At 48.6% G+C, this 17,729-nt stretch overlaps 1 protein-coding gene across 3 annotated transcripts in view; it reads right to left on the bottom strand.

Annotated features, from left to right (window-relative positions):
• Window positions 1-6,158: 6,158 nt before the first annotated feature.
• The window catches only part of IRF2 (interferon regulatory factor 2), an 84,232-nt gene continuing 72,661 nt past the window's right edge, over window positions 6,159-17,729 (bottom strand). For 2 of the 3 annotated variants that reach the window (XM_045988300.1, XM_045988292.1), the window contains exons 7-9: window positions 16,140-16,304; window positions 8,753-8,799; window positions 6,159-7,476 (exon numbers count right to left, since the gene is read on the bottom strand). In XM_045988300.1, coding sequence (XP_045844256.1) covers window positions 7,168-7,476; window positions 8,753-8,799; window positions 16,140-16,304 — 521 coding nt within the window. In that variant the 3' untranslated portion in view covers window positions 6,159-7,167. The remainder of the gene's footprint in view (window positions 7,477-8,752; window positions 8,800-16,139; window positions 16,305-17,729) is intronic. The other variant, XM_045988283.1, reaches the window with a different exon arrangement.

Raw genomic sequence — 17,729 nt, 5'->3', positions numbered from 1 at the left:
TGGGGTCATGCATTTGAGCTCTGGGGTCCTCAGTGGCAAATCCTTGAATTAATCCAAGTCTGGGAAAGAATGGGTAATTTGGAATCAGCCCTCCAAAATATGGATATTAGCTATTTTATATACAGGTGGATGGTTGATAAAAATGAATGCCTACAATATGCCCCATATTTTTATACCATCATCTTACTTAATGCTTACAGCATCCTTCCAAGTGAGGTGCTAATACCCCATTTTATATATACAAAGAAGCCACTTCTCATAGATCTTAGGAGATTGCCCAAAGTCATCAATAAGTGAGAGCTAAGCCTAGGTTCATCTGATTTCAAAAACCTAACGTCCTCCCACTACACGATGTTGCCTTCCCATATACCCTGGCTACAAAGGATGAAGTCTCCATTCCCTGGACAGTCTTACCTGGGGTTTCCTACTTTCTTTGGTGTTCCTGGCAGAGTGGCTTCTTCGAGGTGCATGGATGTCTTGAGTAGGCACTGAGTACCCATTCCCAATTCCTTCTAGTGTACCTTTCTCTAATGGAGAGCTTGGAAATCTAGCACCGCGTTTCCTAGTCCTTTTTGTATCTGGGCTTCTAACTGTGAGTGATGTTCAACTAATTAAATGCATTTCTATGAGACCGGAAGTCAGCATGGCAGCAAAATCCACCTTCCTGCTGATTTGGCTGAAACCCTTGGTGAATATGACTGTGGAGACACTGGGGCTTCCGGTCACTAATTCAGGGGGTGCCAGGACACAGTCAGAATAAGGGTGACAGGGACTTCCTGATTCTTATATTTCAAGGACAGCCATGTGTTTCCAGGGACAGTCTCTTGATCGCCAACCTTCACAGCCACGGCAGACGTGGAAGCAGCCCGAAAGTCGGCTCCTCCAGCCTTTCACACAATGCTAGAAACACCTGCTTCTCTCTGTTCATTGCCTTTCTGCTTAAAATAGCTAGAGTGGTTTCTGTTTCCTGCAACTGAACCCTGCTGATACACATGGTTTTCCTTCTTTCCCACTAACTGGGGGCCTTTGCAACTGCCATCATTTCAACTGATCCTTCAAGTTCTAAAATGAAAGTTTAAATATCCCCCATTCACTCCCTATCTCTCTTACCCAGCTTTATTTTTCTCCATAGTTTATTGTCACTCAGAGATGACTTATGGGTTGAATGTCCACCCCTCCTAGAATTTAAGCTCCACTGGAACAAGGACTTGGTTTTGTTCATGTCTATACAGTTCTCTAACACTGAGAACAGCCCTGGCAAAGAGTGGGAACGTAGTACACGGTGTTGAATCTATGAAACCAGCCTGTGGTTTCCTTCCCATATCATGGTGGTGTTGCAAATGATCCCTGAACCCATCAGGTGGAATTTGGGCAAAGGCTTTGAGCTGTATTTCACAATTTTACCACGATTCCTGTGTCTATCCCCTGGATGTGCCAGAGCTCAGCCTGGGAAATGAAATCTCTTCTGTATTTCATAATTACATTAAAACTACGATTCGTCAACGTCGCAGAGAAAAAAGGTGCTGCAGAATTTACAGCACGAGATCCCATGGAGAACGAAAGAGAAGTCAAAGTCCATAATCTCTTTGGGAGTCAGAAGAGTGAACTCCAGAGAATATTTTTATTTTATTTTTCCAGGGGTGGGCAGAGGGAATTATAACCAGGCTCCACATCCAGCGTGGAGCCTGACATGGGACTTGAACCCATGACCCTGAGATCGTGACCTGAGTTGCAACCAAGAGCAGAAGGCTTAACTGACTAGGCTACCCAGCCACCCCTAGGAGATATTTATCAATGTTATTTTTTTTTAAAGATTTTATTTATTTATTTGACAGACAGAGATCACAAGTAGGCAGAGAAGCAGGCAGAGAGAGAAGAGGAAGCAGGGTCCCCGCCGAGCAGAGAGCCCGATGTGGGGCTCGATCCCAGAACCCTGGGATCATGACCTGAGCCGAAGGCAGAGGCTTTAACCCACTGAGCCACCCAGGCGCCCCTGTCAATGTTATTTCTAAACCACTTCTATTTCCTGATAGATTAGTTCCCTAATGCCAAGGAACTCACCCCCTTTCTCCTGAAACTTCAGACAGTGGGTTCAAACATAACTTGGGGATTGGAAATGTCAGAACCTTTGAACTGGTGCATTAGAGAGAATCTGGAGAGTATAAGCCTTCTCTGATCTATGACCCAGGCTCCCGGCAGATGGAACATCTTGGGTATTCTCTTTCCCCGATGATTCACAGGGACGGGTGTTTGGGTATTTGAATTTTAAAACATTCTTCTCAACCAAAACTGAAACTGAGAGGCGCAATCACTCTGGAATTTTTTGCACCTGCAAAAACAGCCGTGTTACTAAAATCAGCTGCTTTTGCCGTGCAGGCTGCTGCGTGTGATGGTGGTGTTTCTCCAGCCATGCGTTGTTAGGGGTTCACCACGGGGCGCTTACACAGTCCCGGCATGGGACCTCTCGTGGAGCCAGCATTCTCTGCTCCGATGCGTTTATCAAGCAGATCTGGAGCAACGGACCAAATCTCCAAAGAGCAGCTCGCTTAGAGCCACAGAAGTTCCCGTGCAGCTTCTCTCGGTAAGAAATTGGTCAGAGGACTCCAGAAAATGCTTTTCAGACCGTGTGCACTCTGAAATGTCCTACATCTTGATCCTTCCACAGCATGACTCAAGTTCTTGGACAGACTTAACATTTCTGCTAAAACCAGCTATTAGGCCCGGCCACTTCCTTCCTTCCTGGCACTATTTTCAGGAGGAGAGACCCGGAGCCCCTGCACCTGTTGCCGGTGCGGCCACAGGAGGAAACGTCTACAAACCCTCATTTGTCCCCACAGCACAGCCAGGGGTGCCCCGAGCTGCGGCAGGGGCCAGAGTCAGTGTCCAAAGGGGCCGGCTGGGACTCCGAGGCCAGGCAGCCTCGGGAGGGAACATTTCCCCTGGCACTTCCGGCCCGCAGCTGGCCACATTCCCCGGGGGCACAGCCAAGAATTCTAGCCCTGTTCTTTTGATGCTGGGATGGCTGATCCCATGGAAGGAGGAGGAGGTTCTGGGGGTGGCTGCCAACCTTGTTCGTCATGTTGGGATGCAAATGTGACTGAGATGCAGCTCTGAGATGCTTACAGTCCCTCGGGCCGTGACGCTCTTAGGGAGGGGTCCTCTGCCCTGGGAATGGGTGGCGAACTGGCTCCTGCCCCCCTTGGCTGGTCAAGGGTCGGGTCCCGCTGGCTCTGATCATCCTGGCCCTGGGTATGCCACTGCGTGGAATTTTAGCATGAGGTAACTAAACACCACCAGGTCAAAACCGATTTCTGCTTCTGTTCTCTTTCCAAACCAAAACTAGTACGGAGACATCGGATATCTGGCATTGCATGCCAGGGACCCATCTGGCTACCTACTTGAAAACCTCTTCCTGGCATGCTTTTTGTCTTTCTTCAGTAGAAATCTGGCAGAAGAGCGGGGTTCTTATTCTCACCTTTTATCTGGGTCTGTTTGTCCACAGCTAGAATAACAGGGGCTTTTAAAAAACCTAATGAATTCAACGTTCAAAGAATGGCCTCAAGCAAATGGAATGTCTAATGGTCCCTCTCCTCGGCTTAGGGCAGCAGGGAGGCCGCAGGGGTTTAACATCATTTTCATTCACATTCAAAATATTTCCAAAAGCACAAGTTTTAAAATTCAGCATCCTGAGCCTGAATCCCTAATAATCTTCCTCGTTCCTAAAATGTTTATCTCAGTAGCGGGTCCCTGATAGTTTTAATATATTTTAGATGTGAAGAAAAAGGAATGGATACGGTTTGGGGGTTTTGATGTCCGGTGGATTTGTGTGTATTTCTTATCCATGTGTATTTCTTCTTCTCTATAAATACATTTGAATAGACTAAACACCTCCTTTGGCCAGCTACTTCATCAAAACATTGAAAAAATGCTCCTCTTGAGCACGGATTTATTTAGATATTTGCAAATGGGGTTCTGGAAGCCCTCTGCAGTTGGAGGATGGGCTGGGTTCTCTCAGCCTTCTGACTGGGAGGAAGTTGCTGTCACTGGATTCACAGTTCACAGCTATACCAAGCTCCTGTTATCAGCGGAGAGAACTGAGCGCCAGCTGCAGAGAATGGAGATGATTGTCCCAAAGGTTGCTAACATTAAACTTGCTACTTAGACACACACACACCCACACCCACACGCGCACACACACACACACGCCTATCATAAAAGCCTATCAGCTCACACAGATGCTGGCCAAATGAAGCACGTGTCCCTAGTACTTCCTCTAAGCGACAACAACAAGGCCTGAGGCTCGAGTCCCTGAGATGCCCCATCTCATCTGCCCTTCTTCCTCACGTCAACCCTGGGCTTCGTAGAACTAGCTTGTCTTCCTACACTCCCGGCAAGTAACACTTAGAAATGATGCGGCAGATGATTATCCCTTTAGTACTTCAATTGTGCATTCCAAATCCTGAATTTTCTTTCAGCTGGTAAGCTTCTGCAGTGTGGTTACAGCCACAGAGGAGGAGGGCGTAAGCGGGGATGGCGTCTGGGGATGGCGTCTGAGCGCCGCAGGGCTGCGGAAAGGGACAGGATGGCAGGATGTGAGCTGGTGCCTCTGCTTTCCGAAGGGGGAAGGGGTCCCGGGATCAGGAGCCACCCTTAACCCTCTGACTGCCAGACCACGTGGCGTAGGGCCACTTTCTGCTATTATTTTTTCAATTGATTTTAAAACAGGATGACTAAATATTAAGAGGACTTGGAAGTCACAACTGGGACGCCTGGGTGGCTCAGTTGGTGAAGCAGCTGCCTTTGGCTCAGGTCATGATCCCAGCGTCGTGGAATCGAGTCCCACATCGGGCTCCTTGCTCGGCAGGGAGCCTGCTTCGCCCTCTGCCTCTGCCTGCAACTCTGTCTGCCTGTGCTCGCGCGCTCTAATAAATAAATAAAATCTTAAAAAAAAAAAGAAGTCACAAGAAACCAGACTCCTTTATTTAGGACTCGGGGGAAGAGCAGGTCTTCACTGAAGAACAGAGGGCTTACGAGGCTGGGAACATCTCCTTCGTCTTCAGGACTTTTTTCACTAAGAAAGTGAGGCTTCCCCATGAAATTGAGGTAAACACACAGTCAACAAAAGGGCTCCTCATGGAAGCAGTCAACCATCAAGATGTGGCATTTCAACCCAACACATCAACCAGTAAAATGCTTCGGTTAATTTCTGTTCTGAGCTGGATAATTTTATGACCACTAATTATGTCTGCAGCCACACATGGGGAAAAGCATAAAAATAGCTCTCTGTCCTTTCACTGAAAGAACCTTTTCAAAGATGAACTTAGCAATCTCCTCCACAACGCCAGGAGTAGATGGGCAGGTAAGTCTTGGTTTTCTGATTTTACAGACATCCTGGACGCATGAGAGGTTTGTGCAGTGGTTCTCCCAAGGTCAGGGACGCACCTTGAGATGACAAATGGGTGACGGAGTCTGGAGTTCTATCATGTAGAAAGGCATGCCCTAAGAACCAAAGATGGCTTCTCTGGGGCCCTGGGTCCTAGAAAGAAGACTGAGGTAGACCAGAAGCCCAACGTGTATTTCCTGTTACTGGAAACGTCTTGCCAGTGGGCCTGCTATGTGACATAAATACAAAGTTTTCATCATACATATATGCCCATGGATAAGAACAGGAAAAGCACAGAAGTGGGTGGAATGGGCCCACAGTAGAGAAGGACATAGTGGGGTGGCTTTGGACTCCCTCCATAATCACACCAAACTTGGCCTTCACTCACGGCCTTGACTCTTATGACCCAGATGACCTTGAGGAAAGGCATTCTTTATTTGAAGCCTCCATTTCTTCCACATGAAATGGAGCTTGGTCCCTATCTGGGACACGACCTTGATGAGTGAAGAAGGTAGCTCATCCAAACGTGCAGGCCAGCACCTGGCTCAGGGCGAACACTGGAAACAGGAGGCTATTTGATCTTCATAGTCAGGACCCTTTTGGGGCTTCTTGTGGTTGAAACGGGAGAAAGTTTTGATCCCCAAGAAGCACGGACGCTTTGCCACCCCTGTCCCATGGTGGTACTCTCAAGCAGACACAGACAAAGTCAGGCACGATGCCCATTAAAAATTTAACTATATATCATATTCATTTATTATCAATCCACAGGATAATTTGATTGCTACATGAGCTCATAAAAGCTTTTTCACCTTTACAAAATTAAAAAAAAAAAATGTGCCACAAGGATGTAATAACAACTGCTGATAAACAAGAAAAGGAAATCTTAAAATTATAAATTTGCTGTAGAAAAGATAAAAAACAATTATATTTTCTTTAGAATTTTACCTTGAATAAAATATTCCCCTGTATAAAAAATAAAAAAGCTTGCTCTGGTTAGAATTAGAATATTTTTGTCTTCAAATCTGGGAATTTGCATAATATCTCCATGATAGTTTTCCTTTGTACCGCGTGGCATTCAAGCACAGCAGATTAGATTTTCTCTTTCTTTTTTTTTTCTTTTAAAGCAGTCTTAAAAATGGGATCTCCGTGGAGAAGCTCCTTTTCTTCTTCTCCTCCTCCTCAGGGATGTGGAACACAGCCTTTGCAGGGAGGAAAAGGAGGAAAGGAACTGGATGGGAGGGGCCGGGAAGCAGGACAAAGGGCCATGGTGGGGACGGGGGTGGGGGGCGCTGAATGTGCTGAGAAATAGAGCAAGGTCACAAGAAGAAGGTCTATCTGTAAGTGCTTTAAGATAAGGTGCAGAAGCAGACGGCCGCGTCGCTAGTACTGCCCTATGTACATATTCACAAGAATAAAAAATTCCAGCTAGTTCACATTTTCTCATCCGTTCCGAGGCATCCACTCCACCATGCTGGCCTTGACCGCAGGCAATGCAGCACCTCGCCGCCCGTGTTGAGTGTTGGTCCTATGACGTCCTTGAACTTGAGGGAGCAGCCCTGGGAGATCCAGCAGGCTCTAGAGATACGCGTCTACCAATGGGCTGGAGTCCTGAGTTAAGAGAAGCCCCAGTACTGGAGTTGGACACAGCAATCAATGTTCTATTGTCAAGGCTTTTTCCCTTAGATTTGTCTAAAATAGGCGTCAGAGAGGAAGAAAAATAAAATACAAACAAACAACAAAACAAAGCCAAGAAATCCCAACAACCACTGGGGGAAGTCGAAGGCCTAACAGCTCTTGACGCGGGCCTGGGTGATGTCCGACGTCTTCTTGATGACGCTGGCCCGAGTCTCCCGGTCCGGCCGACTGCTGCTGGGCGCTGGGGTCACAGAGGGAGGGAGGGGGAGGTCTGGTAGAGTGGGCCACGAGCTGTTGTAAGGCACCGGACAGCTCTCCTCTTTGATGGTGACCTGGAGGTCAGGTTTGTTGGAAGTCACGAAGGTCGCCATGCTGGGCAGCAGGTAGGTGCTTCGTGTCCCCATGTTGCTGAGGTACTGTTTGCCTTCAATGTTCCTCTTCCGCCAGTGTGGTCGTCCCTTTCAAAGAAAAAGAATCAAGAGACATATTTTTTTTCCTTTGCCTTCTATCGAATGGCTTAAAAAAAAATAATAAATAAGCCCCCTTGTTCCCACATGTTGGTGAGTTAACTGAGCTTCTTAAGAGGCGTGGAATGAACAGAAGCTTAGCGACCTGACGTCCCTTAGCGGAGACCAAACAATGGTTTCTCTTCCCTTTTTATCAATTCCCATTTGCTACCTCCCAGAAAAATAGGCAAAACAGTTCTATGAAGGCAGGAAAACAAGGCAGCAAGTTGGTTTCTGGTTCCCCTCTCCTCTGGCCCCCCAGCCTGATCAGGAGGTAGGTGTTAGGTCATCCTGGCTGGTCTGTCACAGAGTCTTGCTTCCTCACTCATGGCCCAGTCCAGTCTTTTGAGTCAATCTGTGCTTTCAGAGAAAGGGAAGTGAGGAGGAACTCGGAGGGCGAATGCCTTCCCACTGTGTTCAAACGGGTACGGATTTAGAGCTCCAACGTGCCAAGCAAACAGGGGGTCTCAGGGGTGACTTCACTCAAAGAAGGAGCTGGAATTTCTGACCTGGAAGAAACAGGGTTGGAATGTCTGTGAGCAGCTACACTTCCTGTCTTTTCAGAGTTCCTGGACTCCAGTTGAAGTGTCTAGTAACCGGGAAATCACGAACTGAAACCACCATCAGTCAGTCTCTCTCTCTTTCTCTCTCAAACACAGACATGAAGCAGGCGGTTACAGCCATTTCCTGCCATTGTGTGAATCCAGCCTGGAGCAGGGGAATGGGAAGCAGGAGACTCTGAATCCGGACTGAACACACATCTAGCCTCTGGGCACGGACCACCAAGGGAGGGGACCCCAGGTTCACGTGGAGATAGTTTAGCTGAGCCCTTTCTGATGCTGACTTCCGGTCACTGATGTTGGCCACTCGGCCCTTCTGTTTCTGCTGGTGAATCGGGACGTGTACAGTGGTGAGAATATCAACAATATCAACAATGGCCTCACTTGAGTCTCCCATTTCCTGCCATCATAGCCTCTTTTCCTAAAAGGAACACCTTACTGTCTCTCCTCCCATTCAGCTCCCAAAGCTTAAATGTAGAATTCAAGATCCAAAAGTATGGTCAATTTTCATGTGTATTTGATGACACTCCCCCCACACACAAACTCTTCTGGTAGAACCCATGATCGGATGTAGAGAAACGTAACCAGCACCAAGGAACCCGAAGTGGTGGTGGGGGGACGCTTTCCCACAGCGTCTGTTGGAGCCAAGCGGTGGCCGCCATGCTTACCTCGACGCTCTCTTCATCACTGGGCACACTATCGGTAGTTTCGCTTTCTGTTCACAGAGAGAAAAACACAGGGCCATCATTCCTGCCGCTCAAACCGTGGTGAGGCTCAGGCAGTGTTTAAAAAATATATCCGCACTTCTTTTTTTTCAAAAAAGAGAAATGGGTCAGTGAACTCATGATCTTCACCCCCTTCGTGAGGCTCAATAAACACTTGTACTTGGGAGATGCTAGAGCGGATTTTATTTCTCTGATTTTGGCCGTTCGTCGGAGAAAGGTTTCAGAGTCGGGGGTAGCTCCCTCTCCGAGGGCCAGGCTATGTCTTCTCACGGCCGCTACCTCCCAGGATTGGGGTGTTGGCCCCCGCGGTGCCAATCCGCTCTCTGCTTCCCGGGACCTCTGCTCACTCCCTTTCCTCAGGGCGGTTCTATCCACACCCCCACGGGTGCTTTTTCCCACTTCACTTCAGTCCCGACTCAGAGCCTTCCTGGATCACCCCCACTTACTTGGATCCCTCCTTCACCTCACATCCTTTTCATACTTCTATCTGGGGTTTATAAAGTTGCCCCTTCCACCCAGGGTACCGTGGTGGACAGATTCTGGGGGGCTCCCATGGTCCTCCTCTCCTGGTGTCTACTCGCTTGTTGGGGCTCCCTCCTCTGGAATGTAGCAGGGACCTGTGACTCGCTTTGAGGCAACAGAACACAGTGAGCGATGGGATGTTACATTAAGTAACTGAGCCCTGTCTCATGAGCAGAATTTCTCCCTTGTTGGCTTTGAGGAAACAAGGAGCCATGTTGGGAAGGTTTGCATGACGAAGAACAACAAAGAGCTGCTTCTGACTGACAGCTGGCAAGAAACCAAGGCTCTCAGTTGGAAAACCCACACCTACGTTCCACCCCAAACCATGTGGGCTTAGAAGTAGACCTCCTCCCTGCCATTCTGCCCTCAGACAAGCTAGCAGCCCCGGACCGCACCTTGACCACAGGTCTGTGCGGGGACTGGGCTGAGCAGAGAACCCCACTCAGCCATGCCTGCACTCTCGACCCTCAGAAGCTGGGCTGGGAGTGTAAATGTGTGTTGTCTGAAGCCACAGAGTTTCTGGTTATGTTGTGACGCAGCAACAGATAACTAATTCGCTTATCATCCTGAGCCAGTGTGCCAGCTGCGAGACACAGAACAGCTTCCCTGACTCCACAGAGTGTAGCTTCCTCGTCTGTAAGACGCGAGTATGAACATCTTCCAGAGAGGACTGAGTGATGAATCTATGGGAGGATGTGTGGGAAAAGGCCGAGCACAGGGCCTGGCCCTCAGCGTACACTCAACGAGCGACAGCACGCCTTCGTCCCGAGCTCATCAGCCTTGCTCAACACTGGCTTTGCACAACAAGCTAGATGAACAGAGTCAAAGTCGATAGCCAGTGATTACACATCATCTGTACCAATAATACAAGATTTTTTAAAATAGAAAAATTTAAGTTAAAATTTTTAATTTTTTAAAATATTTGTCATTTCTTTAAATAAAAAATTGATGGTGGGCAGCTCTTCAGTGTCTACGGCAGTGGGAAATGAAAGCACGGAGGGTAGAGAAATACACTGAGCCTTAGCGATCCCTGAGTCTGGGTCCTTCCTCTGCAGACAGGGCCTACAGAGAGCATCACGGGGAACGTTTATAGAGAGCTGGGGGCCCAGGCTGTGCCCCTGCAGAGATCCTCAGTGGGAAGCAGCTCCTACCGCCACCCCCGCCCCTGGTGCAGAAGAGCTCGGGTGCTCTAGCTCCGTCCCAAACCTACGGAGCAGCTGACCTCCTGCTCCCATCTGGCTGGTGGCACAGCAGGGACCAGATGCCTCGGCCCAGACGGAGCCTTTTCGACCATTCAGAGCACTAGCCCCATAGGACTTAAAGGCTAAAGAACAAATGGCCAAAGTGACCCCCAGGGTCATCCCTTCAACAATGAAAGCGAGAACGATGATCGGCCTGAGCCATTCTCCAGGGATGTCCCCTGGCATGATCGACCCCCAAGGGCCTACTGGGAGCAACCAGAGCATGGTCCTGGCCTCGCCTCTCCTCAGACCTCCCCAAAGCCTCCCTAGCTGGGAGCAACAGCCGCCTGGAGAAGGCTTTGTCTTAGCTGACCATGGCCATGACATGCTGACGGACGATAGCAGCCAAGTGCACAGCAAGGTAGAAACCTTGCTCCCCTAACCCTCGTGCTGGCCCAGTATCCCACCGAGGCAGCTAATCAGTATGGCCACTCCCAGGAAGAATGAGGAACAGAGATGTTGAAAACCCTGCCAAAGCTGTGGCCTGAGTCAGCACGGAGGACAGAAAACAAAACTACACGTCCGACTCCAGGGCCCCGGGCACAGAACGCAACAGCTCCGCTCCCGCTGCGCTCCTGCCGCCCCGGCTGAAATTTCAAGATCCCCTTTCCATTTTTGTGCTTAGCTCTCTGTGCCCTAAAGCCAGGGTTCCTCTTCCTCCCATACGTGTCTAGACCCTCTTTGCTCCTAATTACCTTCCATAAATACTGTCATCTTCTGTTCCTTTTCCCCCTTTGAATAGAAACAAGCAAACAGACGCCAACAGACATGGGGGGGCGGGGCAGGGACAGCTGGAAATCCGTGGAAATGAGCAATTACCACCAAGGTTCTGGGATCCAGCCCCAGCCCCTGCCCCAGTCCCAGCTGTGGGAGGAGGTGGAAGGCAGAGCCCGGGCAGACTCCTTGGTAAGACCCCGCAGAGACCCTGAACATGATCGGCATGCTCACTGCCCTTAAGGACCCAGTTTTCAAAGCTTCGGGGAACCAGTCTGTGACCAAAAAAGACATACATGTTCTGAACTGACATTTTCGGCTAATGCAAATGTTCGTCAAGAGCGTGCCTTCTAAATTAAGATCACCTGCTTCTGGAGTGACTCTGAAGGCTCTCCATATTAGCAAGCTGAGGTTTCCAGCTTTCATTGCTTCAAACCATGGGCCTGCGTGCCTTTCCCCCAGGAGCACGAGATGCCTCAAGCTCCAGCCTGAGGACTCGAGAGCCTTCTCTCTGGAGTAAGCCTGGCTCTCACAGCTGCCCCAACACCACTGGCTCCCGGGGCTTTGCTGGGCACGCACAGACCCGTGTTCCTCTGTTTTTCTGGTTCTCCTTCACTGTTGCTGTTCTCAACATCCCTTCCTATATCGCACGTGGGTTCATGGCGGCTGCTGTGTCCGGGTCACGGCCACCACCGAGTATCAGCATGCACTATTATTTCATTTTCCCTTTTGAAGAGTTTAGATCTGTTTTTTTTTTTTTAATTGGTTGTGAATACAATGGAATAAAAAGAAACTGCAGTTGCTTCCGTAGTGTGGCATGACTAAGCGGAAAAGCAGGTACGTTGAGTACCTGTAACAGGTACACAAGTAGCTCCGATTTAACACTGTGGTCCCAGGGTCCCTGAAAGTGACTGGTGAGAGGGAAGGGGATCGACCCTGGGACAGGCTGATCTCAGAGGTCCTTCTTCCAGAGCTGTGGTTCTGGGGAGACACTAGTTTTCGCTTCAAATGCCCCTTCAGCCCCATTTTGACTGTTCAACCACTCAGGAACATTCCTGGGGAGGGAGACAGGAGGCCTAGTGTGAAAGCCCTTTTTGCATTCTGACATCCTGGTACGTTTGCTGGAAGGCTCTTGTTCAACAAGTTTTACTAATAAGATTGGCAGGGATTCCTCTCCCTCCGTCCTTTTCCTCAACTTGCTAGAAAGTTCAATCAAAAGGTCCAAATCAGAGGCTTCCTCGTTTCAGAGCACGTTTAATTTTGCCCCACCCAGCAAAAGGGTCCTCTGGTTTCCATGGGGACCCAAAGTCTTCATTGCTAGTTGCTGGGCAAGAGGCAATCTCCACTCTCTCAGTGACAACCAGTTAATCCTTTCTTCCAAGCTCTCTTCTCCATCCCCTCGCCCAGTCCTCCATAAAAATCCTCCTTGGGCTTTCTTTTATTAAACCATCAATAATCTAGTAAAATCTTGGGGTCATACACACATCAGGCAAGAGACCACCACACAGAAGACCTTGAAACAGAAACTGACTGTCCGCCGGAGTTTCCCAAGGCTGGGCTCTGGCATCTCTCTCGGCAGCATGTAAGTTCGAATAATCCAATGAGAATTTTACATTGTCTTAGAACATCCCATGCAAGTACCTCCTCCACTCAGGGAAACCTCCTCTCTTCTTGCTCACCACTTAGACCATAGAGAAGATGGACTTGCAAAACAGACCGTGGTTTTGTAATACTACTGGATTATACTTCAGTGATCAGTAAGGATAAAAAAAAAAAAAAAAAAAATCGCCAACAACAGCCTCCAAATACCAGTTTCCTAAGCAAGTGAATGAAATGGTGAGAGGAAGCTGAAATTCAGTTGAATTTCAGTCCAAACAAAGGAAACTTATCACCAAAACCACCCCCCCAGAAAATAACAACAACAAAAAAAACCCCAACCAACAACAACACAAACCAAAAAACAAAAACAAAAAACCAGACAAGCAGTAAGAGGGGTGAATGACAACCCAAAAGCTGCCTTTCCCAGCAGAATGCTATAAAGTTCCTCGACCAAAAGATCTCAACCGGCCACGGTCCCTAACAGGTAAACTCCAGGTCTTTAAGCTCTGGAAAAGCAGCAGTGATGAAACATCTTAGCTCCAACCAATAAGCCTCACTCCAGAAGGTTCTGGAGAATTCAGACAATGAAAACAAGGGAGAGAACTAAAGGCTAGACTGAAGAGCCAGGCTCCGACAAAACTCCTGCTGCCTGCCAGGCTGGCACTGCGATCCTTCTTTTCTAATCTATGCAAATGTCCTGAAAAGGGTAATGAAATTTTCATCTCTCTCTGCACGGCTCAGCTGTTCCTGGGATTCTTCTGCTGAGGCAAAATGCCACTGAGGGCAGAACAGCAAGACGACATCTTTGCAGAAGCCTCCAGAAGGCTTCAGGAAGGCTCTAACAGATACACAGAGAAGTTGGTTCTGAAGCTCCAACCCTTGCAAAAATTTGAAACAGCCACATGGGTTGGAATAATGCCCACAGCAGCACCATGGAGGAGAAAGTCACACGTTTCCAGCCATAGCTGTGCAAAGTAAGCAAAATAGTCTAGTGTTATCTCAACTGTAAAACAAAGGCATAAACATGCTACTCTGGCCCCTTTGGTGGGTCCTGAAGATGGGGGACGAAGACGCGTTCTGCACCATAGAGCCCTGTGCACGTGTCTGGGGAAGGGTTGAGCACAGGCTTCTGGTACCAGCGACATGCAGGGAATATCACCGTTCCTCTCCGGACACGCTGCCTTACCCACACCGGCCTTAGCTCCCTGATTTTTTTTTTTTTTTTTTTTTTTTTTTTTTAAAGATTTTATTTATTTATTTATTTGACAGAGAGAGATCACAAGTAGATAGAGAGGCAGGCAGAGAGAGAGAGAGGGAAGCAGGCTCCTTGCTGAGCAGAGAGCCCGATGCGGGACTCGATCCCAGGACCCCGAGATCATGACCTGAGCCGAAGGCAGCGGCTTAACCCACTGAGCCACCCAGGCGCCCCAGCTCCCTGATTTTTAAAGAGGGACTAACGATGATACCCAGGCTGATGGAACACAGCTCCCAGGACACCATAACCCTGCAGCAAATAGGAGTTTATATCTTAGCAAAGACCACCAAGGATCTCAAACAGGGAGGGGCTCAAAATGTGATGACGAAACAACCCGCGACCAGCTTATCCTCTTTGACAGATTATAGGCTTCCCGTAGCCAAGAGTCACTCTCACGTTCCTTCTATGTTCTAGGCATAGAAGAAAGTCAGGATCTTGACGACCTTAGGCAGAATCAGCCCATCACCAAAGGACAAGCACGGTATGATTCCACTTCCGTGACTTACCCAGAGTAGCCAAATTCATGGAGGCAGAAAGTAGAGCAGGGCGTTGCCAGAGGGTAGGGGGAGGAGAGAGGGGGCAATTGGTGTTTCACGAGGACAGAGTTTCAGTTGTGTAAGATGAGAAAGTTCTGGAGCCAGATGGTGGTCATGGTTGCACAACAAGGCGAATGCACTTACTGCCACCAAAATGTGCCCTTAAAAATAGCAAAAACGGGGGCGCCTGGGTGGCTCAGTGGATTAAGCCGCTGCCTTCGGCTCAGGTCATGATCTCAGGGTCCTGGGATCGAGCCCCGCATCGGGCTCTCTGCTCTGCGGGGAGCCTGCTTCCTCCTCTCTCTCTGCCTGCCTCTCTGCCTGCTTGTGATCTCTCTCTCTGTCAAATAAATAGATAAAATCTTTAAAAAAAAAAAAAAAAAAGCAAAAATGGCAAATTCTGGGCTACGTCCATTTAACCACAATTTTTTAAAAATCAGCTAAAGATATAGAAAGTTGGTGTTCAGAAAATTGAAGGTTAGGTCAGTGGCTGACAATTCACAAAGACCCTGTCATTTGAAGAAACCTAATTCTAATACTGACCGTGTGCCAGCCACCGGAGGGGCACCCGAACTAAAGGGCTGTCTGGAGGCACATAATGGACACTGGGAAGATTCCTGAACATGTACGAGAGATGACTACAGTTCCCGGGGACAGGGCCTCTGTTTTCTATTTTTAATGTTTGCAAGCAGTAACACTGACTCAGAATTTATATTTCTAAGTATAATCGAGTCCCCAGAAAATGAAGCGGAGATTGTGGGAGAGCGTAAGATGACGTAATGGTGGTAGACAAGGGAGCCACCACTTTGTTCTGCGAAGATGCAAGAGCCGCCTGAATCCAGTTCTAATCCTAGGACTGCCTGGGTCCATTCCTGGGTCGTTATGTGGTCCTTCCCCGGGGAATCAGAGCCGGGCCCAGGCACCTGGCCTGATGAGAAGCTGCACTGAATTGAAAGAGAAAGGGAAATAAGTGGGAACTAGTAAACACGGTGGGATGGAATGAGGCTCCGGGTCTCAAGGCTAAGTTCAAGTCCTGACCCAAACACTCACTGGCCATGTAACCTAGTACACCTGCCTTCACTCCAAAAATTCTGAAGGAGCTGAAGGAATGGTCTTCGAGGTTCTATCCAGCTTGGTCCGACTCAGATTCCACTGAAAACACCCTTCCGGATTTCTGATCATTTATGCAAATAAAATAGACATTGATGAACTACTTCTCCAAAGAAAAATTGTTAGTCTTGCATGAAAATGTTATGAGTGATCGAGTCAAGAAATGCTGTGCCCACAGTCTTCTGAGAACACAATTACCCAAGAAGATGTTCGTGGAGAAAATAAAGCAAGAATAATTCCCAGGATGGAGGAAAGGTTCTTTGCTGTGTAGCGAAGCGGTTGGCCCCATGGGAGGGGCTGCCTCCCATCCCCCATCCTTGCTCAGCTCCAAAGGTTCCCTCCGACCCTCTTACCTGCATAGGAGGACACGGGGGAAATCTGCAGAGGGTAGAGCTCACTCATGCTGACCGGCTGTTCATCACTCTCGGTGGTCACCTCTACAACCTGGCAGATGTCCGGAGGATTAGCGACAATCTCTTGATCCTCGATGTTGCTGTCCAGGTGTGACTGTCCTACAACTTCAAAGACAAGATAGCCATAATGCACCGATGCCTGACTCCCCACGCTAGCAGGCACTCTCAAGAAAGACAACCTTTCCCCAAAGAGTTGAAGAGTCAGGAATCAAATTCTCAGTCACCATACATCATCGGCCGTGAAACTGAAGAACTCGGCCTTAGCTTTGGGTTAATATCTCCGGAAAAACAGCTTTGCCAGGAACCTGGCTCCCCGGGGCCATTTCCAGCAAGCTGGCCCATGGTGCTTACATGTGGCAATGTCCCAAACTCAATCCGGTCATAGCCAAGCCTGCAGGACCAGAGGTTGCACCCAGAACTAGCCCCAAGGCCAGACAGACAGTGCTTTGAACTTGACCCATTTTTGTCCTCTGCTCTTGCTTTGAAGGAAGCTGCTGTGCTGTGTGCCAGGTCCTGGGTCCAGAGAGACAAAATCAAATCTTACTAAGGAGAAAGGACCACCAGAATGCACTCCACTGTATCATTTCCAGCTGTGGGGGCTCTGTTCATGCCCCAGCCCTTTCCTACCCTCTAGGCAACGCAACCAGGGGAGGAAATACCAGACAATGGGCCAGAATGCTTGCCGGAGCTTCACACCCGCTAACTAGGACACTGAGATGAATTCCCACCACCCTGGTTCTGAAGCCCACTTCAACTTTTTGTTAATTAAACTTTTTAGTCTGAGTTTGTTATAGATTCACATACAGTGGGAAGAAATAATAGAGACAGATCCTGGGTGCCCTTCATCCAGTTTCCTCCAATGGAAACATCTTGGAAAACTCTAGCACAGCAGCAGGGTACTGAGACTGATAACATTCTACACGTTTTGTTCAGATTTGCCCAGTCTCACTCGTACTCCTGTGTGTGTGTGTGCGCGCGCGCGCGTGCGTGTGCGTAGTTAGTTTTATGCAATTTGATCACAGACGTCATCTCATGTGTTCCCCAGCACGGTCAAAATACAAAACAGGTCCATCATCACAAGCATCACCGATACACACCTTCCATCGGCCTCTCCTCCCCACCGTCTCCGACCCCCGACAGCCACTCATCTGTTCCCAGTTCCGTAATTTTTTGTCCTTTCAAGGATGTTTCATAAACGAGCTCATCCAGTAACCTTGAGAGAGCAGTTTTTTTCACTGCCTAATTCACTGGAAATTCATCCCTGCCGCTGTGTAGTGTACTATTAATAGTTGGTTCCTCTCCACGGCTGAGTAATATTCCCCAGTGTGGACATACCACAGTCTGTTTAACAAGTCAGCTCACTGGTGGTCTTCCGGGTAATTTCCATTCTTTGGCTATTACAAATAAGGCCGCCAAGAACATTGGTGTATGGGTTTTATATAAATGTAAGTTTCCATTTCTCTGGGATCAAGACCCAAGAGTGCTGGATCACATGGTAACTCTGCGTTAAGGAAACCACCAGACTACTGC

The sequence above is a fragment of the Meles meles genome, chromosome 2 (genome assembly GCF_922984935.1).
Source record: "Meles meles chromosome 2, mMelMel3.1 paternal haplotype, whole genome shotgun sequence".
Taxonomy (NCBI): Eukaryota; Metazoa; Chordata; class Mammalia; order Carnivora; family Mustelidae; genus Meles; species Meles meles.
The sequence above is the reverse complement of the archived record's forward strand: the minus strand, read 5'-3'. Positions and strand labels throughout refer to the sequence as shown.